The following is a 19550-nucleotide window of genomic DNA, read 5'->3' on the forward strand; positions in this document are numbered from 1 at the left end:
AGGAGAGGCAGGGACTGACTGCAACAGGTGCACACAGAGATCTGCTCCGAAAAGGCTGCGCCAGAGGTAGAGAAATTACGCATCATTTGGCATTTTGCATGTTTGGGATTTTCTGACCGAACAATATTTCTTCCGTGGTGATTTATTTTACACCTGGATAATTCATTTTAATTAACAGTGTTTTTATGTTTACTTTTTTTTCTTTGACCTCAAGATAAAACAAAACTTTAAATGCCCATCTGAAGATCTTTTGGTCATCTTCAGCCCTCACCGCGCGCACAAAACCAGGATGCCGGTTCTGACGAGCCCCGACATCGCCAACAAGTGTAAGGAGAAATGGCAATCGGTTTACCCGGAGGAGCAGGTCATCGGGTCCGACTCTGCCCCCATGGACGACAGCCTCACCAGCCTCCACTGGCTCCAGAATTTCTCCATCCTCAGCGCGGACCCGGAGCGACACAACGGAGCTGGACCGGGATGCCCGTCCTCCCAGCAGCACCTCTTCCTCAAGCGGCTCGGCTTCCCCAGAGGTGGCACCGACTCTCCGTCCAGCCCGCCGGCCGGGGACACCGCCGCCACCGGGATGCCTCCGTACCTCGGGAGCCCCGTTACCTCCGGCAGCGACTCCACCGCAGCACCGCGGTTCGCCAGCTGCGCGCATCCAGGGAACGGCTACCCACAGATCCCCATCCAGGCCAGCCCGCCTGTGGAGGTCGACTACAAAACCAACCCTAAAGTCAAACCGCCCTATTCCTACGCCTCTCTCATCTGCATGGCCATGCAGGCCAGCAAGCAGCCCAAAGTGACTCTGTCCACCATCTACAACTGGATAACGCAGAATTTCTGCTACTACAGACACGCGGAGCCCAGCTGGCAGGTAACCGAGGCCGGCTAACTCTCTATCTATTATTAATGAGTCAGATAAATGGCGAGGTGAGGGAGAGAAGGGTGAGCAATTGATCCCAGTGTCACCATCAGAGATCTTTATGCTGCAGGACAGCAGACCAGGCCTCTCTGGTATCAGTGTGGGAGAGCAGAGAGCATCAGATGTAGAGCAGATCTGCAAACCTGCTGCATGTCCGCATGGACTGGAGTCCAATTTCAGCCTCTGATCATTTCCATGACAAGTGTTTTTTAATACAAGGGCCTCAGAAATTTCCATCTTCCAAGAGAGTGCTCATACGGGGTTTTTGTCTGAGGGGAATGGTGATGTGGTGAAGAAAGCACTCTAATGTGTGTGTGTGTGTGTGTGTGTGTGTGTGAGAGAGAGAGAGAGAGAGAGTTTGTGTGTTAATGAGGGCTCCTGAGAGAGATTGCAGCTAAGCACAGCTGATCATGTTTGAAATGCATAGAGCTGCCTGTTACTAGAAAGCCTCATTAGGTACATTTGCTTTCCTATACAAACAACAACAATACACCCCCCCCTCCTCCTCCACCACCTTCTCTCTTCTCATCTCCCTTACAAAGTGGCACATTCAGTTTTTGCATGAATAACTCAAATTTGCTCAAAGCCAACGGGATCCTATTAATTACCCCCCCCCTTTTCTTTGTCTTTGTCACAGAACTCGATTCGTCACAACCTGTCCCTCAACAAGTGTTTCAAGAAGGTCCCCCGACAGAAAGACGAGCCGGGGAAGGGAGGCTTCTGGCAGATCGATCCACAGTATGCTGACATGTTCGTCAACGGCATCTTCAAACGCAGGAGGATGTCTGCTAACCACTACAACAGCGGCAGTGGCCCCCACAGAGAGAGCAAACTGGTTCAGGGTTATCACAGCGCCCAAAATGGCTTCCCTTACCAAGGGGTGGGCGGCAAACGGAAGCACCTGCCCTCCAAAAACAACAGCAAGGCGATGAGATCGACTGAGTCTCCTCTACTGGCGACAGAGGCCCACAAAGCAGACATCCTGAGGGGGGACTTTGACCTGGCGTCCGTCTTCGATGACGTTCTCAGCGGGAACTGTAGCACCTTCGAGGATCTGGACATCAACACGGCGCTGAGCTCCCTGGGCTGCGAGATGGAGGTCTCCATGCAGGGGAGGCAGCACTCGGCGGGGCTGGGGAGGTGGTGCGGAGGAGGGGACATCATGGGTCAGAGCCAGCACCTGAACCACCACCAGTCGTACGGCTACATGGAGCTGAGCGCCGCTTCCATGGATTGCACGGTCAATATGGGGGAGCTCCACGTGCCGCAGCAGCATCCGCAGCAGCAGCTGGACCAGGATCAGCTGCTCCAAAGCCACCACCACCTGCAGCAGTTCGACGAGCCCTCCGCGCTGTTCCCGGAGCAGCCCGAGGAGGCGGTGCTGCAGCCCTGGGAGGAGATCAAAGAAGAGGCGCAGGCGATTCCTCTGACTCTGGATCAGGGCTTCGGCCTGTGCGAGGGCTTCTTCACAGAGATGCAGCCATGGGAACGGGTGGAGGCCTATCTGTGACCTTTGACCCTAAACCTCATTGACTCCTAATTACACCTACTGACCTGAACATCTCTGTTTATTGGTGCAACCATATTACCCCCAAAAGGATAACACTGCTTCAAACTAGAGCTGGGTTACTTCTGCATTCCCTCCGATCATTCTGCAAGACACTGCGGTTGTAATTTATTCTTTCTAACATTTACTTGTCCTTTTATTCAAATGCAAACACGATCATGTCCAATCTATCTTAAACTGGAGCTGTGAACCCAGCTAACAAACAGTCCCTCAAAAAAGGCGTTGATCTGACTAGAAAGTTGTTGATTAGGGGTTATTTCCTGCCACAAGGGTGTCAGGTGATTGACAGGAAGCAATGGGTCACATGACAAAACACTAATATATCAGGCCCGGAGAAACTTTTAGAAACCAAATGAAAGGTTCACGTGGACTGCGAGGGATTATCGCTCTCTGTACAAGGAGCGGAGAAAGACGGAAGGAAAAGCTGACTCCTGCGCAGGACACTGGACAAATTCTTCTCCTTTAGGTTGGATTTTCTGGACGTGTAGCAGCTCAAATGTCAGGGAGCTGGTAATAAGAGGATGTGCTCCAACGAGTGCAGACCTGAAATGGACTGCAGCTATTTGTCGCACTGGGTTTTTTTTTTTTTTTTTTTTTTTTTGATAAAATGATGGCAATGACAGTAGAAAAAGCCAGCCGGCCTCCTTCAAAGCACTCTCCACAAGCAAGCACTGTCACTATGGCGCCGAGAAGACACGCAGGATTCTATTTTGCTACATTAGCATTAAACATTTTTTACTAACATGCAGTGAAATCAGCTGTTCTTCATCTGTTGGGAGATGATGCAGCTATCAGAGCAGGATAACGAGAAAATTCATTGTCTGAGATTAGATATCAGTCATTTATGACTTTGTTATATAGTCAATTTAATATATATTCACTAAAGTATATAGCATGAAGCTAGGCGGGAACATTTGCCATTTGTCTACAGTCATGTATTGCAAAGCAAAAAGAGGAGCAGATCAGTCGCCTCCTCGTCAGTCATGGAAATGGAACATTATGCACTTTGATAGGCAGCAGTTTTAGGGAAGCAGGACAGCTTTGTTTTTCAGGATGTTTAGTTTCATTTTTTATCGTATTAAAATGACGTTTTTCTAAAGTTTACTGACCATAATGAAAGTGATGCATATGTTGTAGTCGCCCATATCAGATTCTTTTTGAACAATGAACTCAACACTGCAATAAGTCTTTTTTTTTCTTTTCTTGCTTAAATATACTGTTTTTCTTTCCAAATATATAGCAAACTGGGCATTTGTTGATTATATTTCGCCAAATTAGTTGATAAGGAATATGCAGTCCATTGGTGTTTCTGTGTTGATTAATAAGAAAAAAGAGTTCTGCTCTCTGTCACTGGGTGATGGATTTCCTTTTGTCCTTATTGATTACTTTGGTGTTTTTTTTATTTCTATGGTTTGCTTTCAGTAATCTGAATTTCTAAATCTGTTTGAAAGCATAATGACGCTTCTGGTTTGAGGGGACAAACGATGAGCAGGTACATACAAATTCAACTCCTAAAGGCCAGATTTTCTTATTGTATCATATTGATCAAGTTTGATATGAGCTCTTTAATCGTACCATGTTATTTTTCATTTGTACTTTTTTAAGCTGTTTAAAAATGCAATCATGCCTTGATGCAATAAATGGTGTCAATTAAAGAAAAGAACAATAACAGAAACATGTTTCATTCACTCGTCGCCGTGAAACAGCCACACACATTGGAGTGCATCTGTGGTCGGGATTATTGTTTGAGTTAGAGCTCTGTGTGTGCAATCGAGATATAAAAAGGTCTATCAGGGTTTATCATTAATCAGCACAGACAGGTCTGGACTCGCCTGGTATTTCAGACACACAGGGATGCATATGATAGCATGAAGGGATGTACAACAGAATATGGAATCTGATTATAAGAAAATTATACCTTTAGCATTAAATTGAAACTGGTTTGGAGAAGTGTGACACATCATCACCAGTCAAGATGGGTAGACAGATGACCCTTTGGATTTTCAATATCTGTACTTTTTATATTCTTATCTGATTTTACATTACTATTACTAGTTAGCAACAGGTCTCATTTTCTATTATGAGTCAGACATATACTTCTATCTATGTCATAGATCATACCTCAAAATGTCACACACACCCCTTTTCCCTATGGAATTGGTTTCTTCCAAAAGTTGCAGGATGAAATTAGGTAGCCTCTGCACACACACACACACACACACACACACACACATAATGTATTGGCTACAGCTTTACAGTATTTTGCTGAAGTGGTTGGAAGAGCATCATGGCTTTTTTCAGTCGTGTGACAGGCTTACTTGGCATAGTTTGCTTTGCAAGGTAGTTGGCTAGTACCATCTTAAGTTAGTAGCCATGCCTCAATCCAGCTGTTTAGTCTTCTGGCTCGTTAGCTAACAGTGACTTATGATAGCATAGCATCCTATTTAATTTTAAAGGTGAGTCTTACAACAATCAGCTGATTTTTTCCAGCACTATGGCAGGTTACAGTCAGCAAAACACTGCATTCAGTTTTAAGTTAAGATGCAGTGGAGAGTCTTGCCATTCTTCTAAAAAATGACAGAAAGCTGCAGCTCTGAGGTTGACAGTGCAAGAGGTGAGTTATATTATAGTGATATAGTCATTTTTCTTGGTCATATGACCAATTCAGACCAATCAGGGGATGATGGTGATGATCAGGCAGCAACAGCCTCATGTTGATTCTCTCAACAACAACAACAACAACAACAACAACAACAACAACAACAATAATAATAATAATAATAATAATAATAATAATAATAACAGGGCAGACACAATGACCCTGTTTACACCTGGCATTAACATGCATCTTGGCTGATCTGCTCACATGTGGACAGCCGAGACACATCAGCATCCCGGCCTGTGTCTATCGTGTCTCCAAGGTGTCCAGCAGACTGCTTGTGTTCAGATTTCGTTACTGCCTACATCGCTTCTGCTGGAAGGTCAAAACTTATTATGTGCTGCCATGTTTGTTTCACACTGGCTAACAGCTAGCTAGGAAAACAAAACTGTGTCAAGAACTAATACACACATACGGGCTATTCCAGCTGTTGGGACTGACAGGACAAAGTCATTGGCGACTTGCAGATGAGCACATGATGAGACCAAAAAGGAACTTTACTCCACGTGCATCAGTGCTCCTCTCCATTTTTTCAAGCTGATGAGGTCTGCTCCTGTTGCGTCCTTTTTGGGGATTTCAGTTACTGGATCGCAGTGCGTCTTGGAGGTTGTTTACACTCGTATTTAGCGCTGTCCACTTGTGATCCAAACACCAAAGATGCTTGTTAATGCCAGGTGTAAACAGGGTCTGTGTGCTGCTCTGTGCAACACAATGTGATGTCAGCACATGTCATCTGCACTCATGCTGCTTCCCCTGTGTGTGTCTGATAATACAGCTGATACAAAGACGGCAGGTTCCTTTCATCTGTGGCTTTATTTTTTTTTCTTTTTTTACTGTCTTTTTGTATGAATTTATGCCCTTAAATGTTTTGTGAAGCACATGAGACATAGCTATCTTAGGTTCAAAATCCCCACAAAGTGTTTAAACATATATTTCAAATTGCAGACCCCCACGCAAATTGTCTTGTGTCTCAACAAAAAAAAAACAGCTGAATATAAACGTAAATGCAGCTGACATTAGTTAAGTGTGTGTGTACTTAAATGTTAAGTACACAGAAGGTGCAGGTGGAGGTGGAGGTCTAAAGTGCGGTGTGCAGTGGTTCACATTTCTCATAGTCTCTCACTGCAGTGAGGGGCTGCTGGGGGTGATAGCTCTGACAGCTCTGGGGAAGAAGCTGTCCCTCAGTCTGTTGGTGGTGGTGCGGATGTTCCTGTACCGCGGATGTTCCTGTACCGCTTTCCTGATGGAAGCGGTACAAACAGTCTGTGGCCCGGATGGCTGGGGTCCGTGGCGATGGATCTTGCCCTCTTCCTGACCCGGCCTTCATATATAGAGTCTAGGTCAGGGAGGGGGCAGCCCACGATGCCCTGTGCAGTTTTAACCACCTGTGCCAGTTGTTTCCTCTCCTGTGCCGTGCAGCTGCCATACCACACTGTCACACTAAGGCAGAGGATGCTTTCAATTGTGGCCCTGACAAGCATCCGAGAGGAGAGTCCAGCCCGTTTCAGTTTCCTGAGGAAGAAGAGCCTTTGTTGTGCCTTCTTCACCAGGCGGGAGGTGTTCATGGACCAGGAGAGATCAGATATGGTGTGGAGGCCCAGGAACATGATGCTGTCCACACACTCCACCACTTCTCCGTCCATGAGGAGGGGGGCGTGATCCGTCTTCCTGGACCTCCTGAAATCCACAATGACCTCCTTGGTCTTCCCTGTGTTCAGCACCAGGCTGTTGGCCGAACACCACTGGGTGAGCTGGCGTATCTCCTCTCTGTAGTGGGTCTCGTTGTTATCTGAGGTGAGACCCACTACTGTAGTGTCGTCATGGTGAAGAGGGCTGGGCTGAGCACACAAACCTGTGGCGTGCCCGTGCTGAGGACCAGAGGGGATGATGTGATGTTCCCTATTCTCACCACCTGAGGCCTGTTGGTGAGAAAGTCTCTGATCCAGTGGCACAGAGACGCAGGCAGACCCACTGCGTGTAGCTTCAGCACCAGCTTGTCTGGGATGACGGTGTTGAAAGCTGAGCTAAAGTCTACATGTAATGTGAGATTATGTTGTCACATTTTAACAGCATGTGCTGTGTGTCTGCTTAACATTGATTTATATCAGCTGCCTGCATTGTACTGGCACCTTCTTTGCATGATGATTGCCTTCCTCCTCCAAGCTTTTTATCCTGTTCAGCTGCTTCATGTTTTGTTTTGTCCTGCTCTAATTTTACGTGTTGTATTAAAGGCTGTGTGGAGGATAGCAGCTAAAGATTAGTTCTGCCTAACAATGGCACAATTACAGTGATGTTGATCAATGTGGGCTGTCCTTGAAAATAAAAAAAAACGTGAAACCTGATGAAGGAAGACAAAAGGTCAAGGGATCAAACTGACTACAGTTCATCCTCTGGGGACCATGAACATCTGTACCAAATTTCATGGCAATCCCTCACAGCTGTTGAACCACTCAAAACCACGAATGTCAACCTCATGGTGGTGCTAGAGGAAAAATCAGCTGAGATTATTGAGATTCAGCCTCTGTGGACAAAGATACATAAAGAAATTTCATAGTAGTCCATCCAAGCTGCCAATAACACAAAGAAGTGTAGGTATAAAAGCAAAAAGGTTTCTGGGATAAAAGCATACTGTAAATAACAACCAAAGATCACCAAAGCCCAGTGTTGAAAGTGCATTTAAGAAGCGATATGATTGTCTTCAAGCAGAATTCCCAAACTGTGGAGCCGCTAGCTCAGGAATATTCAGGAGATTTCTGCCTGAGGAACCCGAAGGTCACCAGGAGCCGGAAGATCAAATGGATAACGCCTGGTCAGGCCACACGAAGTACAGTCATGTAGTGAGGTATTAGTGGTGAAAATTCACAAGTATCAAAATTACATGACAGTGATATTATCACATTAATGCAGTGAAACACAATGCACTGTTTCTGTCCAAGACCATGCATCAATGTGGGCGGCCCACTCCACACGCTGACCCTGCATCTATCAGGTCAATCAGCAAGTCTCGTAGATGTTAGAAAATGCCCTCCAGACTTACCACTGCATATTTTCTCACCCTTTTCCAGGATTTTGGTTGCATGCCCTGTATGAAAATGTGCTTTTCCACCTCAAATCTCTTTTTAATTGAAATTGCTGGAGTAAAAGGGGAGAAATGCGGCTTATCCCCGTCCCTCTGGCACGCGGCTCCCAGCGGCGACAGGTCATGTGTGGAGATCTCCAGGAATGGGTGGAATAACTTAGATTCCTAAAAACAGCAGGGACTACAGCCAGATTCAAGGCCGAGGCGTGTGACCACGGGCCGCCCTGCGTGGAGAAAATCACTCCCGTTGATAGAGGGACTGATCCTGTGTCAGCTACGGGTCATTTTATACCAGTTAGAGGCCTAGAGGTCGAGAGCATCAGTGTCACTATCATAAGTTGGAGGGTAGAGAGGGCATCCGAATGTGTGTGAGAACTTTCACATTTGTCTCTGTTTGTCTGCGTTCCACGTGCACATGTGCTTGCTACATTATACGGCCATAATGTTTGAGTTGGTCCACATGTTTCTTTGTCTGCACTCACGCTGATGTGTGCGCTGCCCGCTGAGCGTGTGTGTACACGGCTGTGATCGGAGCCCCGTGGCGGCCCAGATAACACTATCTCTGTGGAGCCAGAGCCCCGTGGTTCTATTCAGCGTGGTGGATGAGAGGCTGGGACTGCCCAGCACGCGGACCTGCTCAAAGAAGGAGGAACAAGCTGGGCTGTCACTGTAGGCTAACCTGGCTTATAATGGTTTATAACCTCCTCATCGGTGCCCCTCCTGGGGGGCCCTGCGTCGTGTTTGTGTGTTAGCCCGGGAGGGTTGCACGGAGGAGGGCAGAGGCAGAAACAGAGACAAGAAGAGGGTGTATTCGGTGTTTTATTGCCATCGTGGCACCCTCTGGACTGCTCCTGATTAGAGTCAGACATAAACAGGGTCAACCAGCTTTGCTAAAGAAGCGCCCCTCCCAGCTTGACATAGACAGAGGGTTCAACTCGTCATTTACTGGGGATAGCCACAGCTATTCTTTATGGGGAACAGCTAATAGAAGACACATGATGGGGGTCCCTCACTAATTAGATCTTTCGTTGTGACACAAAGCAAAAAGTGGCAGAGGGAAAACGCCCTAAGCCTGTTTTATAGCCCCTGAGGAACCCCTGAGTGTTGGTGATTACATGTACAAATAAGTGTTAGATTACGCTGATAAATGCAATTTCCCGATTGGTGCAAGCAAGCGAGGAATCACACACACACAGGGAAGGACCTTCACCTCACTGAACGGGCGGGAAGTAGTGTCCATCTCTGGTTTCCAAGCACTCATCACATATTGATAAGGGAAAAAGACTGGGATGATATTCAGTGGTCCGGCCACCCATTAATGGCTCTACAGACCGGCCTGACACAAGAGGAGGGACTTCTGCAGGAAATACATCTAAACAGTCTTTCCAAAAGCCTGTTGTTTATGTATTAATGCTAATGAGGCTTCCATTTAGATTGCCTGTTCCATTTTGAGAGGAATTGCGGATGGTAAATTAGAATAAAAGGACTTAGTCATAGTAAGGTGAGGGGGGTTTTCTTTCATTGACAGAGATTAGGGTTTAACCTACTTGCATAATTGGTCATGTCAAGTGTGCACACGGTCATGTTCACATTCAATAAGAACAGGATCATGACTCAAAGAACTGAATGTTTCCGAGCGTTTTCCTTCAACAAAGCCTTATTGCTGGAGTTTTTTTTCTGGGGAAGAGCCTTTATTCATGTGGCGATGACTAATGAAGACTGGATCTCCAATTTGCCAACGCCATGCACCCACATACACCCTCCAGATTTTGTTTCAGTTTTGATGTGCTAATTTTATTTATACGGGGCATGGAGGGAGACAAGCGCAGGTGTGCAAATGAGTGCACACACAGATGGCAGTTACGAATATATACAGAGGTTATTTAAGAGGCTCTAGAACTGGAAGCTGTCGAACCTAACCTCCGGATTAGGCATCGCTGCAGGGTGCAGCAACATCATAAACCATTTCCATTACATTTATTATGCTCTTACGTGCTCAGAGTGCCTTTTCCAACATGGGCCTTGACCTTCACATTTTTCTTGCTCTCCACAGAGTAGACTTTCAGCGACTGCCTCAAAGTGACAGTAATGCTGCTGCCATTAGAGCTCGAGTGAGGTCAGCCTCGTGGAAAACGCTGTCAGCGCTGATGTCCGCTGCACATCAGCACATCAGTCAGAGGGATCGTTTGACTGTGACAGTGGCCACTCCTGTGCACTGCTGCTGAATTTCCATTCAGAAGATGATGGGTGTCACATGTCCTATTGTCTCCCCGTTAGCTCTTAACACGTAACACAGGCATGCATACCAATTTGTTATATAGTATTGTGTTTTCACTACAATGCATATAATAATAAACTTTGTCTACACCTGCCTGTGAAATAGCCTGTGCTAATGGCTTGGCAACATACGAATGACGTGCAGGTCAGCTAATGGCTAAGCTAGCAAACCAAAAATATGCTACTGTAGTCAGTCATGCCTCCAGAACATCTTCCTATTTTCTCTCTAATGTGCTATTTGCTACCCATTTACATTTTACTCTGAACATTGTACATATTTTATTCAATAAAGAGTTATTGCAGAGTGGGAAAATGCTCTATGAGCCTGCTAGCTATTTTTTCTATTGACTTCTGCCTGCAAACCATTGGTCTTTATAGAACAATTTAAACAAAGTAGTCTTAAATGAAAATGGAGGGTACAAAATTGTTAATAAACTCCATTAGCTTTCTCAATTTTTGGACTCTGCAGCTCTCAGACTAGCACTGTCCAGACAGCTGGCCATTGAACTTAATTTGTTGGCGATGGTGCGACTGAGCCTTCATTGTATGAACATTCCACTGGAAAATTGAAGCTTTGCAAATAATACATTTGTATTGATGAATAAAATGCAATTAATGATAAAATTGTGCAAAAAAATAATAAAGCCTCTTGCAAGTATCAGCATACATATGTGTTCTTTTGTCCGGTGCATGCGCGTATGTGCGCATCTTGGCATCCGCCACTCGGCCAGTGAAAGACATTCTTGCCCCGTGCCTTCGGTCTCTGTGGTCGCGGGGAGCGGCTGATTGTCCCACAGGCAGACAGTAGGAGGGCGCACAGCTGCCACACACACACACACACACACACACACACACACACACAAAACACACATAGCACAGAGACAATTACGCCCACAGACCTGAGCCAGTCACAGATTACTCAGGCACCCAGATACAACTGCATGGACCCTCACACCGTCCAACGCTTGCAAGCACTCATGCCCACACACGGAGGGCTAGCCAGAGGGCAGCGTGTCAGGAGGGTGAGCATGGACGAGGGTGCAGAAAGGGAGCCAGGACGGCGCTGGAGCTCTGCCACTCACACAGCGTCAATGTCGGTGCCAGGGAGCAGAGCAGAAAACAAGTCTGGACCAGCCTCCTCAATCTGGCCTGCCGCTCTGCCTGACTCTCGGCCAGGAAACTCCTGGTTAGATCACCGCTGAGCTCCGCATTTAATGGTCACAAACAATCCAGCCAGGTTCAAGTTACAATGTGCTACTTTTTGTCCCCGAGGCAGCTCGGCGTTAGCGCCGTCCTGCTGATCCTTCTCCAGCATTTGGAGCGGGTGGTGGCGGTCAGGATCAGCTTCTTCTTTGTCTACATCCCTATCAGATGAACTCAAGTACCCCTTCATCGACACCACCCATCATGTTCCAAACGTGTTAATGTCTACTGACTGAAGTGGATGTTGAAAATACATAAGAAACATTGTTGCAATCATTTTTCGTGCAATTGGACTGTTATCTGTTACTCTCAGCTCACTGTTTCAGCTCTTCTTGCTTGCTGAATTGTCTTCGTGCAGTCTCAGTGGCAACACGTGTCTTTTGGGGCTACAGCTGGCTCATGTTGTTGGGATGTGTGTACTGTTCTGCACAGATGGCCCATCAGCTATTAACTTAGTGGTTATTAAGACAGTTCATTTACCAAAGATCATCACAACATCAATTTATAATTCTGGACGGATGTTTATTTTCTTCCTAGCCACAAATAAGTGGATGGATATTTTCTAATCAAATCATTCATTTTCTAATTTGTTTCAAATTAGTGGAGCTGCTCCACAATCTTTCCCACGTATCCCCTGGCAACTGCAGGAGTACCCTCAGGGGGGTACAAGTACCCCGTGTTGGTAATCACTGATCTAGACGAATTGATCTTGTTTTAACCACAATTTGCACATATTTTACAGGTTGGAATCTATCAAGATCCACAGTAGTGCCAAAGTCTTTGACTATTTCACCATCAGCATTTTATTTTTCTCCCTGGAGACCACTTCCCAAACACCAAAAAAGTCACAGATCTTACTCGGAAGCAGAGACACGCAAATGTCAGAAAAAAGATGCATCATATTTGTTTGCACTTTTTTTTTGTTGTTGTTTATGTATCTGCTGTATGTGTGTGTGATACGTGAGTATCTGCATCCAAGACAGCACTACAAGGCTGTGCAGGTGTACGTGTGTGTCCTTCCACCCCCACCTCCTATCCAGGACCTCTTAAAGCCACTAGACTGCCTCCACCACCCCCTTCTCCAGACACCCACCCACACACACACACACACACACACACACACACACACGGTTCTTCCATTCTTCTCCCTATGTCTGCACGCTGCTGAGGGCTCTTATTTGATTAGCTGCGATTTGCTTTGTGAAGCAGTGGAGCATTTGGCTCACCGGGGGACCTGTAAACAGCACACATGCACTTTCACGTCCGCATGCGGGGGGTTCTCAGACAAACACACACACACACACACACACAAGGACACATACAGGATACATGCACATAAGTACATTTCAAATCCAGCTCTTCCTCAAGATTAGCTCAACCTTGTCTCCTTCCTTTATCTGTGCAGTGAAGTGATGAACAGATGTCATAACAGAAGCATGTAATTATGCACGGCTGTCTCACATATGCTTGTGAGGTTGACAAGTGAGTATCTTGTTGTTTTCTGTCATAACAAAAATCAAATCTTCATCTGCAGACATGTGGAGCGACAGGTGAGGATGACTGCCTTCACGAAGAAACCCTTTGTTAAGTTGGTTTACATGGCCAGTAAACCAGTGTCTGTTTACTGGCCACGACTTCATCCTGGCCTTCTCAGGAAATCACCTCTGATTACATAAGGATGACTGCAGAGCGACACTCTATCCACCGGGCCTTGGTTGCACAAACCACCAACCCTTCAATAATGGATGTGAGGTCAATGTGTTGGTGAGGGTGCGTGCCTTTGACGTGCGTGAAAAAGACGCAACAAAACACCGGCTGTCACTGTGTCCACGTCAGACTCATCAGGGGAGATGCACATGGGTGACAGATTATAGGAAGCCAGCGTAACACGTTTTGGTGTTGGGCCGCTAACAGTCTAAAATCTCCAATATGTGCTTAAGTGGCAAGCAATATATGTTTCACACAAAACTTCTTGTGCACTTTGTGGAAGCAACCGCATTTGTTGTGTGTCTCCAAGAAGGGGGTGAAACAGGGTGGAAAACGGAGCCAAAAGTGCAGTCCAAGGGGATTATTTGTAAGGGTTCTTTGTTTTGAACCTACATGAAATTTTCTGATCCTTTCACATTGTGTGGTCACATTTCATTCATTTAAAGCTTTTATTATGCCTAAATTGATCTTAAAGAGGCTGATTATACACAGCTTTTGTGACTCAGAGGAAGCTGCATGAAGTCTGAATTATTGCCTTAAGTGATGTCACTTGAGTCAGCAGTGGTTAGGGCTGAAGAGGCTAGCAGCTCGAGGCCTCATTGGCTTAACGCACCTGAATCTCCAACCGAACTGTCAGCCATCGAGTGCCATTGTGGGTAATGTAAGTGCCAGTGCCATTCTTCAAGAAGAATGTGAAGAATAAAAAAAGATGAAGTCTCTGGTTCTGCTGCTTCATTTTTGATTTTTTGTTAAAAAAAAAACTGTGTCCATCGTGAGTCTGACAGCGCTGAATTTCTATGAGACGGTACAAGAAAATCTCAAATTAATCTTAAGTTTACACAGACAGATGGTTCATGATCATTCACACATGATTCATATGAGATAACGTTTCAACACAAGTTGCACTGTGATTACAAGAGATTTCAGACTGAATGTAAATCTAAGCCAAGACCACTTCAACTGACCCACAATTTGTTATTTGGGATGTGTGCAAGGATGGAAAGCAGCATAATTTTCACACTAACAAAAATTTGGCGCCAAGCTCGAGATCGGTTCCGATAGCCGGCTCCGTTTTAGCTCTAATTTGGTAATTGTACATGCAGAGAAACTGGCAAAGTAATATCGTTTCAATTGTGCTGTTTTTACATAAGCTTATGCGGCTTCTGTAGCTGCAGAACAGCCCCCCAGTGAGGAGCAACTGTTGCTTTCCCTCGCTGCAGGAGGAAAAATGAGTCAAGACAGGGTTAATGACTGCCACAGAGCAGTGACTACATGTGTGGTGAAGGCCCGACACCTTCCAGCAGAATCTCGTTGAATTAAAAGATGTCTTTTCCCACCAAACAAACGGGCTTTTCAGCCGCCACATAAATGTTTTATCAGCTAAATCTGGTCTAGTCCTCATTGCTGTCCATTTAGCAAAATAAATTTGACAATTTATTTTGCTAAATGGACAATTTTTCTTCAATCTCCAAATTCCCACCCTAAAAATGTATAATTCATATACTTAAATGGACCATTAGATTCCAACTCATGTTTTCTAAAGCTTCACTTTCAGACACATTCAGATATATGAGCTGGCCCACAGGCTGCGCTGTAAATCGGCTGTTTTTTTCTTATTTTCTCTGCTAATTCCCATCTCATACCCATGTCTCCTGCAATGACAAGCAGAAAATTCTCTCCTCCTGCTCGTCTTGTTCTCCACTCTTCTTCTGCTGTCGCTCTCCCACACCCCTCCCCCGCCCGCCACAAGGGGTTAATTAAAACTGATTGGGTCCTCAGAGACCACACCTGCCTCTGACAGGTAAGGTATCGGGCTCACATGAGCCGTGTGTATTTGTGTACGTGTGTGATGCTGTGCGCATATGTGCTTAGCACATCAGTCTGTTAGCACATCAGTCTGTTAGCACATCATGTGCCCTGCAGCTCTGAGTTCAAAGCAGTCCCATTAGATCACGATGAGGGCTACGGGTCTGTTACACATATGCATCGGTGTGTGGCCTTCAGTGTGTAGCTGTACATTTGCATGTGATTTGTGTCGGTAGGTCCATGTGCATTTCATTTGTGTGTGTCCCCTCGTTTCAGAGCCACTTAAGGACCTCACGCTTGATGTGCTGATTAGACTCTGCTCACTGGAACCAATCGCTGCTTTGCTTTAACTTCACGCCCGTCTGCCCGTCTGTCATGTCGAGAGCCACTGGAGGAGGGGACATATACACAGTTTAAAGCTCATATCATCATCTTCACACACACAGCATAAAGTGTCATCAGTTAGAGTAGCACTCCGGTTCACGTGATGATGCTGATAGAGCAAAAATCTGCACACATGCATGTAAACAGTCAAACGCATGAATGAAACAGTGATAAAAAACATGATAGCCCTTGTGATTGTGTGTGTGTGTGCATGTGTGTGTGCATATTTGCTGGCAAGTGAGATGTTTGTGTGTAGAGGCAAGAACCAGTGTTGTATAACAGCAGCTGGCAGGGGAGAAGTGCAACATGCACACACACACACACACACACACACACACACAGAGCTCCCGCTGCTAGGTTGGCAAGTAGAACAGTCAAATTAGCCACTGGAGAACAAACCGATCCAAGAACTCTGCTGGGAAAAGGTGAAGGGAAAAAAAGCGATGGAGTGAAAGAAACTCAGAGGGAGACAGAGATGGAAGGAGAGGTGAAGAAAGAACAGCGAGGACATGACAGAGTGGAGGAAGATGAGAGGCAGCACCGAGGGGCGAAGACACGACTGAGAGTTGTAAATGAGCCGAGGAAAATAAGAGCGGGGGGAAATGAGAGAGGCATAAGAGGTAATTGAGAGAGGGAAGATAGTGGAGAGACTAATGCTGGAAGCGAAATGAGCCAGTATGAGTAAGGAAATATGGGTAGAGGTGGTGTAACAAGGGGAGATGTGCATATGACAGTATGAACAGAGACACACAGCGAAGAGGAGACCGTGTTTGATGTAAACTTCAAGTTAAGTTACTGTAAGTTAAGAAAGCTGAGGTTATAACACAAAATATCAAGAGCTAGAATGACAGCTAATATGATGCAAAAGAGAAGAATGGTAAAAAGACCAGAGATCATGTTAATGTACTGGAATTAAATGTGTTTATTGCAGATTCTTGAGACTCTCCACAGCTGTCAGCAGTAAAATGAGAATAACTCGAGACAAAAAAACAAGGTGAGAGTAAACATGTTGTCCCTAATGGTGCACTGTACCCTTCATGGCCAATTAGAACATAATGTAACCTTGGTGTGACCTGAAATTGTACTGCACCCTTGGGTCAGTCATCCTACCTTTGAACATGCAGCAGTGAATTGCATTACACAGCAGAATTTAATCCAAATTCAGAAGGAGTCTGCATGAAAAATGCATCAACTGATCCCGTATCTGACAATTTCTGTAGGGTAAAAGACGACATTCACATGCTTCGTGGTGATTGGCCAGCAGTGTGGACATGAGAAAAAAAGACAAGGTTTGGCCTTTTCTCTCAGCTGTATTTTTTTCATTGGTTACACAACTATTTCTGTCACTTTTCATTTCAACAACCAGGTGCAACACTGTGAATGTGTTCCCGGAGAGACCGTCTGAAAATGGGTGTCTTTATCACCACATTTAAACATAATATTAATAATAATTATAATAATATGGTGAGTATATTAATAATAACATTAATAATTCATATTATATCTCCACCCTCTCTATGGCAACCACCTGTTCACTCCACCTTCCAGTATGCCCGTTCTGTAAACTTACTTAGGTAAATGCTAACATCAGCATGCTAACATGCTCACAATGACAATGTTAGCACGCTGATGCTCAGCAGGTTTAATGTTTACCATTGTCAACGTGTGTTAGCATGCTAGCATTTGCTAATGAGCACTAAACACAAAGTACACCTGCAGCTGATGGGAATGTCATTAGTTTTGCAGCTATTTGGTCATGAAAGTGTTGCAAAAAGTCAAATTTTGACCCCGTGATGGTGCTAGTGGAAAGGTCAGAGGATCACTAAAGCTATGACATCCTGTGGTAAACATGCTTATCTGTACCAAATGTCATGGCACTGCATGCAATAGTTGTCTTCTGCAATCTTGGTGGAACAGCTTCCTCTCTGAATGAACACATTATAAATTAATTCATTAATTTTTCCGATATAGAAAACATGCAGATTTTAGCAGATATTCTAAGCTCTTTAATGAGCAGCGACAATATTAAAAGCTTAGTAAAAACATTTGCTTACAGTAATAAAATTAGATCCCCTCCAGACATGTTTTAAGACGCATAAAAAGACTCTGCCTGGAATGACACACACATCTCACATCACACATCACACCTGTGTACACTGTGATGTGAGCTGTAAGTTGCGTATTGGACCACGATTGGTTAGTCTGACATCACAAACTCATTGTGATCTTGCAAATTCCTGTCCATATATTGAGTTCTTCAAGAAGTCAGGTGAACACGGAGAAACTTTTCTCCCTTCAGCAGACAAATGTGAAAAAAAGGTGCTAGTGTCAAACTCATACATCATTCTGTGAAGGTTAAGCATCCAAGTAAAGTAACAAGAAAAACCCATTTTTGAGTGAAGGTGGATTTTAACAGTAAATATGGATCACCTCTGCCTTTGGAGACCTGTTTTAAACCAAAGTCCTCTGGGTAGACAGCTTGTATAACTGACCTGTCATTGTCTGGTGAGCCCTTGTCATTTTCCAAACTGAACACTGGAGCCACACTGGAGTAATTCTTGTGCTTTAAATGTATAGCTGTAGTATATTACTCATGCCCGGCCTGCCCTGTACATCTCGTTTGCGATGTCTGTAAGGTTCACTTTTGTTTTATACTATACTTTGATTCAGATATAATTAATCATCATGAGAGAACTGCACACCCAGCACTTCCTGAAGAGGAAGCAAAGCATACGTTTTCTGTCTCTCAGCTTTGGTCTCCCCGAGAAAGCAGATTTGAAAGACACGCCGACAGTCAGGGGTGAGCAGTTGTGAATGAAGAGAGAGACACGTCGTAATTGTGCCGGACCGGCCTCCTTAACATGACACAGAAGTCATACAAAGTCCGCTGTGACACCATGAAAAGGACAAGTTGTCGTTTTTCAGTCTGCATCAAAGCCCTCCATGCATGGTTTGACACTTTGTAGAGAAAACGTCCAGCAGTAGAAATTACCCCCCAAAAAAGTCTGTTTTCATCCTTATCTGCTGGCCTTTATGCTCAATGCTGAACATGCTTTCTTGGTTGTAGGCTACTGCGAAAGTGAAGGAATACAAGTAAGTGGAGCAACAAGTTTCCCAATTCAGGAAGACACGCTAACGCTAAACTGAAGTCTGATAAAGAAGCAAAGTCTGCAAATACTACATAGTGAGTGTCCCTCTAACACAACCTGTGGCCCTGACAAAATAATCTAGTTAGCTATGCTACTTGCCTTTGGTTGTTATGCTGTGTTAGCATTACTAACGAAGGTAGTAGGCTAGTTAGCTGGATATGCTAACATTTTCATCTTGCATGTTTTTAGTTTTAGAAAGTCTAAAACTGCCCGTCAAACTGACTGGATACAGGAGTAGCTTTAGCTTTTGTTAGCGGTTTGAATCTATTTCTTCCTGGTTTCAAACGTTGTGTGTTTTGTTGAGCAGCAAACATGTTGACTTTTTTGCTTTCACATTTTTTTGCTAACTCTTTGTCCACCATGCGAGCTAGCTTAGCTGCGCAGAGCTGCTATCACTGTCCGAGCTAACGTTCATGGTAACTGTCATGGTTTCTCCAAAATGTGTACTTTTCTTCAAAAGACCCAACATCTGTTTCACATATAGAAAAATATCTGAAAAGAGCTAGTCTCAGATTTGGTGTGAACGTAGCCAACGTGTCCCTGTCCGTCTTTGATCCTGGAGACACTTGGTTGTGTCTTTTCACCATTTGAATCCACACGCTCACCCCCCATAGACCCAGAGAGTAAAGAGAGGCGGAGGAGGAGGAGGAGGAGGAGGCAGGACAGACAGGCGTATTCTCTGTAATGAGCCGGGTTGAGCCTGAGCCAGACCTGGACCAGATCGCAGCGGCTCGGTCCAGCTAATTATGCAAGGCTGCAGACAGCTTTGGCAGACAGGGGAGGCCGGCGAAAGA

At 45.1% G+C, this 19550-nt stretch overlaps 1 protein-coding gene across 1 annotated transcript; it reads left to right on the forward strand.

Annotated features, from left to right (window-relative positions):
- Positions 1-289: 289 nt before the first annotated feature.
- On the forward strand, positions 290-2435 carry foxj1b (forkhead box J1b). Its single transcript, XM_041963295.1, has 2 exons — positions 290-877; positions 1563-2435. Exons 1-2 carry the CDS (start codon positions 290-292, stop codon positions 2433-2435), a joined length of 1461 nt encoding a protein of 486 aa, XP_041819229.1.
- The last annotated feature ends 17115 nt before the right edge of the window (positions 2436-19550 follow it).

Source organism: Chelmon rostratus, chromosome 21 (assembly GCF_017976325.1).
Source record: "Chelmon rostratus isolate fCheRos1 chromosome 21, fCheRos1.pri, whole genome shotgun sequence".
NCBI classification, from domain to species: Eukaryota; Metazoa; Chordata; class Actinopteri; order Chaetodontiformes; family Chaetodontidae; genus Chelmon; species Chelmon rostratus.

What these genes read in the sequence shown, in the direction of transcription:
- foxj1b (XM_041963295.1), top strand. Translation starts at nt 290, where the DNA reads ATGCCGGTTCTGACGAGCCCCGACATCGCCAACAAGTGTAAGGAGAAA. An exon ending in ACGCGGAGCCCAGCTGGCAG is followed by an intron (nt 878 to 1,562) that starts GTAACCGAGGCC and finishes TCTTTGTCACAG; the next exon opens with AACTCGATTCGTCACAACCT.